The 6,415-nt window shown below is 54.0% G+C and overlaps 1 protein-coding gene across 1 annotated transcript in view; it reads right to left on the bottom strand.

The window, feature by feature from the left end:
* Positions 1-473: 473 nt before the first annotated feature.
* Positions 474-6,415, bottom strand: part of PLD2 (phospholipase D2) — a 14,455-nt gene continuing 8,513 nt past the window's right edge. The window contains exons 10-24 of the mRNA XM_003791203.3: positions 6,080-6,163; positions 5,857-5,935; positions 4,989-5,099; positions 4,641-4,811; positions 4,149-4,275; positions 3,839-3,957; positions 3,631-3,744; positions 3,393-3,497; positions 3,093-3,181; positions 2,871-2,984; positions 2,659-2,708; positions 2,304-2,438; positions 1,954-2,107; positions 1,515-1,629; positions 474-1,253 (exon numbers count right to left, since the gene is read on the bottom strand). Of these exons, the coding sequence (XP_003791251.2) occupies positions 1,029-1,253; positions 1,515-1,629; positions 1,954-2,107; positions 2,304-2,438; positions 2,659-2,708; positions 2,871-2,984; positions 3,093-3,181; positions 3,393-3,497; positions 3,631-3,744; positions 3,839-3,957; positions 4,149-4,275; positions 4,641-4,811; positions 4,989-5,099; positions 5,857-5,935; positions 6,080-6,163 (1,792 nt within the window). The 3' untranslated portion in view covers positions 474-1,028. The remainder of the gene's footprint in view (positions 1,254-1,514; positions 1,630-1,953; positions 2,108-2,303; positions 2,439-2,658; positions 2,709-2,870; positions 2,985-3,092; positions 3,182-3,392; positions 3,498-3,630; positions 3,745-3,838; positions 3,958-4,148; positions 4,276-4,640; positions 4,812-4,988; positions 5,100-5,856; positions 5,936-6,079; positions 6,164-6,415) is intronic.

Below are 6,415 nucleotides of genomic sequence, written 5' to 3'. Positions count from 1 at the left end.
CTGTAGCCCAGCTACTTGGGAGGCTGAGGCAAGAGAATCACTTAAGCCCAAGAGTTTGAGGTTGCTGTGAGCTGTGATATCACAGCACTCTACCAAGGGCGACATAGTGAGACTCTGTCTCACTAAACAATAAATAAAATGGTTTTGTGAAAAAAAAAAAAAAAGCCTCCATGAGGGCTGTCACCTGAAGAAGAGGTGGCCTCTACAGGCCCTTCACAATGCACCTCCCTCATCTGTAGCTGCAGTGTTAACTCTGCAATTCCCCTGCTGCCCTGGTTTAGCCCCTGCCCTCCATCTACTCAGGCAGCACTGTATGAACACCTTCTCTCAGGAGCCAGGTGGCGAAGCTCCCAGAACCACGGACAAGTAGGACAGAGGTGGAGACAGGGTAGAGATAATGTCAAGGGGACTAATACCTGTGTATGCAGTGAAGGGTGGCTGAGAGCAGCACTCCTCCAGGGAATAGGCACATATTTTTTCTACAGTTTTATTTATGAAATGGTTACTGAATGGATACAAAGTTAGTGTCTCTGTCAGTAGGCTGGTACAGGGAGTTAGTGTACCCTCCTTCCCACCCCTGGTGGAGGCTGAGGACAAAAATGGCTTTATCCTTCTGTCTACCTTGGCAGCAATGGGCTGGGAGAGGTCCTGGGGCAGGGAGGGGGCTCAAGGGCAGAAGGAGGAACACGGAGATGGGGAAGGCTTAGTGCAGAGTCCCTTCTGCATGGAGTAAGAGGCTTGATCCTCATCACCCTGGCAGGAGTTGTGCTTTTCTTCTGTAGTAGTGGTTTGAACCAGGCAGCATTGTGGATGAGCTTCTCTTGGATCCTCTCCTGCCTCTCCAGCCTTGCATTGGGAGTACCCTCTTTGGCTACTTCTCAGGTAAGGGTCCTCTGTGACTTCTCTAGTCCCATTCAGGGATGCTTGTCCTCCCAGATCTCACTGCCCTCTGTCCTCAAGGTGAAGGGCAGGGAGCCAGATCTGGTAGAGCCCAGCAGCTGGTGACCTCTCCTGATCTGGAGCCTCGGCTATGTCCATACTTCTAGGGGTATCATGCCCTCCTTACTGCCTAGAGGGGGCAGCAAAGACTCATCCTCCAGAAACTTGAGGGGGAAGTGTACCAGGTGGCCCTGGATGTGGGTAAGCTCAGACCGGGCCAACGGAGGGCTGACTGTGGCCAGGGGTTCCACAGCCACATACTCCCGGAGTGTCCGCAGGGAACGTGTGGCATTGGACGGCAGGCAGCGGAAGATCTGTGGGCAGGGAGCATGGAAGCCAGTGAAGCTCAAGGAGACTGTCCCAAGAATCTAAGCCCCACTGGGCTGGACTGATACACTCCTGATACCACCTCTGAACACTGCCACACTGACCCTGGGCCACTGAAACCTTTAGTAGCAAACGTCCCCACACTCTTTTCCCCCTTTTGAGGATGACTATGTGGCGAGGCTTCTCTCCATCCCACCCTGAGCAGGATAATTCACAAATATCTCCAGGCCATCCCCCTGAGCTCCAACCTGCTCATAGATATTGGCGTTTCTCTCAGCTGTCTCTTGCCACAGCTGGAAGAAGTCATCACAGATAGGGTCTCGGAGATCCAGGTCTGGCCGGGCATGTGCCCCAAGAATCACGCTGTGGGAGAAAGGGGTCCCAGTAGAGCCAGATTAAGATACTGAGAGAAACTGAGTACTAGAAGTTATACTGTCCCCACTCAGGTAACTCAAAATAAATGCAATATGAAACAGTAAGATAAGTGGAAAAGAGTCCAACAGACTTTGATTTCTCTCTACTTTGATACTTTAAAAAAATTATTTTTTAAATTTATTTTTCTCTCTTTTTTAGCATTTCTGCTTGCTCATACCCTAAGCTGGGTGTCTACCAGTACCACCTCTAAGCAGCCATCACATCTGGCTCAAAAGGCAGCCCAGTGCACCCCGCCTTGTGGTCAGACTCTACCTGAAGCAGTGCTTCCGCAAACTCGAGGCAAATCTGCCGGCCTGGTACTCTGCCCCATCCATGAGGGATGGTTCCATCTCTGTGTCCTCAATCAGTACAGCCAACTCACTGTCCCGCTTTCCCAGCAAGCTCCGGTCATTGATATTTGCAGAACCTGGGATGGTGTGGGACATGTGTCTGTCTGGGCCCAGGGGGACACTGCTATGCTCCATCACCTTTACCAGAGCAGTGGCCTGTGGGCAACATACCTTCTTTCACTCCCCCCTGCTATCCTGTCATCCCACCCCCTCATCCTTCTGCCTCTCCCTGCATTGCTGTCATTTTGCCAGGGGCCCAGATGCAGCTCTGACCAATGATGACTTTCCGGTCATCTGCAATGAGCATCTTGCTGTGGATGTAGATGAGCTCTGAGACCGGATGGCCACCCAGCTCTCCGTGAGTTCGAAGCCCGCAGATGGAAATATAGTCCCGCCAGGCAGTCCCCACTGTGCACAAAAGAGACGGGGTAGAGGTCTATGAGATAAGTGCTGTCTCTTCTCACTTTAGGAGCCCGTGAGAGTCTGGTGTATATAATTCTCCCTACAGTGAAAGGCCACCTTTGGGCTTAGTGGCTTCAGAGGCACATAAGAAGGACCACCCTTTCCCCCTGCTCCCAGGGCTCCAGCACCCCAATCTCTCTCTCCCCAGGGAGACTCTGGCACTCACTGGCTGCTTTGAGGCGGTGTAGGATGGAATACTCCCCACGGCACAGGGTCCTGAGAGAAAAGAAAGGATGAGGGAGGTATAGACTGGGGAGGGGAGAGGTCAGAAGAGACCCGGCCCTCCAGGGGCTGGGGTGGTTTGGGACAGAGTCAGGAGAGGGTACAGTGGGTGGGGGAGAACTGTGAGGCACAGACAGCCTGTGGGGGAAGGCGTACCTGTAAGTAAAGTGGAGAATGGCCTGGATGGAATTGCCACCACCTGTGGAGATATCACCCTCAAAGCCAGGGAGCAAGGGCAAAAGCACATAGACTCGGAAACACTGCCCCTGTCTGGGGAGAGGCTGGAGTCAGAGGTGTGACCGGTCCCTCAAACCCCAGCCCCTCCAGTGGGGCTTGAGCCATGCTCACAGCCCCTACTTTCCCAACAGTGAACCTTACTTGTGGGCCTTCAGGATTCTGTCCACAATCTCATCACCCACTTTGTTCAGAATAGTCCGCCCATCTGAGCAGCTAATGAAGAACTGATTCTGCAGCAGAAACCCAAGACAGACATCAACAGCCTGGCCCTGGGCCCTGCCCTCAGCTCCCAGCCCTGTCCGCCATGCTCAGCTCCCAGCTCTCCATGCCCAGGTTTTCAGCCCAGCTGCAGCAGCCCTCCTGACAGGCCCTACTGACTTCCCAGGCCCCTCTCCTGGGACATCCCACCCACTGCCTGCCCCCACCCTCACCCAAGCAGACCTCAATGTAAAGAAAGTGCTGGCTCTCTCTGATAGTGTGCAGGTAGGCATTGAGGATGGAGTTTTCCAAAGTCCCCGCTGACCAGCGGTCCACTGACCGCAAGACCTAGGGGACAGTGAATATGAAGTGTTTCCAACCCCAGGAGAGGAGAGGAAGCATATGGGGAGGCTTATATGTTAGCAGAGTGGCCTGGGGGGCTGAAGGGAAGGAGGATGCTGGATGAAGTGGAGAGCCTCACCTGCACAGTGGTGCACTGTCCCCCTGGGAATGTGAAAGGCAGCAGGTTTGCAGTACTGGTAGACTTGGGCAGCAGATAGGGGTACATAGGTGTCTTGTACTTGGCTTTGGTAGTCTGAGGTGGAGGGATGGCAGGGTCAGCAGGAGGTGGCAAGCTGACCCTGCCTCCCTCCAGACTTTCAGCTCCCCTACCCCGAAGGGGTGAGAACCTTAGTGAAGTTCCAGCGCTGGATGAAATGCCGGGAGAGGTCCCGGGCAGGCAAGCCATGGACAATTACCCCAACATCCCGCCATGGCATCCGGGGTGTAGTCTCCCTGTCGATGAAATCTGGGGGTCTCGGGAAAGTCAGGGGAATGGCTGGAGCAGGTCTCTCAGTGATACTTAGGGCAGGGAGGAGGAGGAGCCTGCTAGAGGGAAGACTGCCCTACTTTTGGCTCACGTTGGCCCATCTTCAGTCCCAGTCCCAACTTCTGCCACTACTCCCAGTTCTGGGGGGGCTTTGGAGGAGCAAGGCTCACCTTCAAAAGGCCGGTCCAGCTGCACCCAGTCTTTGGTGATAAGATTACTGTAGTCCTTGCCCAGCCAGAAGAACTGGTTGTGAGAGAGGTCTGGGGTGGATGGAGAATCTGGGCATGGGGCAGGAATCTGCAGGGGAAATACATCCAAGCCAGGGACAAGAGAAGGTTATGGGGGCCAAACAGCCAGGGCCAAAGAGAAGATAGGAGCACTGAAGGAGTGTGAAGGAGATGGAGAGACAGAAAATGAGAAGGAGAGTTTCGTCCCCAGCTCTCCTCTTTGGATGCACTTGCATCCAATACCCTCAGAGGAATGAGGAAGGTGCTGGGTTACGGTGTTCTCTAAGTGGGTTCTTGCAGTCCTGGAAAGGGTGAGGAACTCTCAGGTGGGCAGCACCTGGAGTGATGGGGTGCAGGGAAGGCTGGAGCTGGGAAGGGATGTGGATCCAGGTTATTTGAGTTTGGAGGCACCCTGGAAGGCCTCTGGGGAGCTACCTGTGAGGCGGCTGATTCAGAGGAGTCCCCAAGGTCAGTCAGTCGGTACTGCAGGTCGTCCCAGCGGCCATAGGCGAGGTCCAGCCCCCCCAGGAAGGCCACTATTTGATCCACTACCACGAGCTTCTCATGATGGGCCCACAGCGTCACCTGGTCTGGGTGGCGCATCACCTGGAGCCGGAATAGAGGCATTCATGAGGCTGGGTTAAGGCGAGGGAAGACGGGGGCACTAGGAGGGAGAAAAAGAAGATGGAAGGATGAGACCTACAGGAGAGGGAGGGTTGGCGGCTGGGAGCGTGTGGTAAAGAGGGCTCTAGTGTGGGAGGGGCGCCAAGGCCGGAAAGTCACCTTTATGTTAGGGTGCAGCAGCATCAGAGCCCTCTTGCTATAGCCGCTGTTGATGCCCAAGGCCAATTCCACCTCCTTAAACAGTAGTACTGACACACGGACGCCCTCCTCCTGTGGTGAGTGAGGAATCAAATCCTAGTGGCTCTCCTGGAGTGGCCCCTTTCTAGTCTTCCAAACCCTTCTTGTGATCAGGATTCCTGCATATTTCTCCATCCTGCCTGGAGATTCTAAAGCCTCTGCCATGTACACCCTGCTTTGTTCTGTGCAGCAAACTTAGACTGAATGTCATCTGTCTGCTCTCCCACTCATCCACCTACACATCTGTCCACCTACTCTTCATTATCTATCCATCCATCTTCCAATCATTTACTCGTCCCCTCATCTACTGTCTATCATTCATCCATCCATTTACCCTCACCCTCCTGTCCCTCCACATTTCTAACTCATATACTCTTGTTCATCTCCCTTTCTTTCATCTATCCATCCACTTACCACCTACCCTCTTTCCCATGTATCCTTCCTCCAGTCCATCGAAAACCACAGGTCCTTCCAGGCCCCCTATATGGAAGGCACTGTGCCTTGCACTGGAACTACTAATATGAATTAGTCCAGTGAGAGTAACAAGTAACACAGTGAATGTTATGACACTGGGAGAGTCTCTGCTAGATGGAGGGGAGCATGAAGAGGAAGTGTTGGTCCTCCTCAGGGAAGAGGGAGGAGGTGAAGTCTGACAGGCACTGAGTCAAGACGGGCATGTCCCCCTCCCTTGAAGCCTCAAATTCCCTGTCTTATCCCACACTGCAGTCCTTCTCATCAACCTCTACCCACAGGCCAACCCCATCCCCTGCAGCCTGGCCACTCTCCTCACCGCCTTCTTCTTGAGCATAATGTCCAGTCTCCAGTCATCTGAATGGGCTGGACGCTTCAAGTAAACCTCAGGACTCAACCTGGGATTGAGAACAGGGGCTGAGGGGTAAGCTAAGCCCCAGATAACCAGTCACACCTCCTCTTCCACTCCCTCCTCTGACCCATACGCTGATTGGTCCCAGGCCTGATGCTGCCCCTTCTTGCTTGAGCCTTTCCCCACTCACCACCAGTCCGTGATGAAAATCTCCTCTTGAGCTTTCAGGATAGCATCCGCCACAGCAGCAAAGTAGCCTGCCCCATTCACAAACCTGGGGGGAGCCCAAGCCAAGGAGGTCAGGGGAGCCAGAAGCCAGAAAGCTCTGGAGAATGAAGACCGTAGGACAGCCATAGGTCAGAGGTGACAGCAGGGTCAAAGATCAGGAATGATCAGAGAGGACAGACAGATGGTATAAGATATATCAAAGTGGCTCGGCGCCTGTGGCTCAAGTGGCTAAGGCGCCAGCCACATACACCTAAGGTGGTGGGTTCGAATCCCCAGCCCGGGCCCGCCAAACAACAAT

This window comes from Otolemur garnettii, unplaced genomic scaffold, assembly GCF_000181295.1.
Source record: "Otolemur garnettii isolate 467f Iridium unplaced genomic scaffold, OtoGar3 scaffold00046, whole genome shotgun sequence".
Classification (NCBI taxonomy): Eukaryota; Metazoa; Chordata; class Mammalia; order Primates; family Galagidae; genus Otolemur; species Otolemur garnettii.
This window is presented reverse-complemented; position numbering and strand designations above follow the sequence as displayed.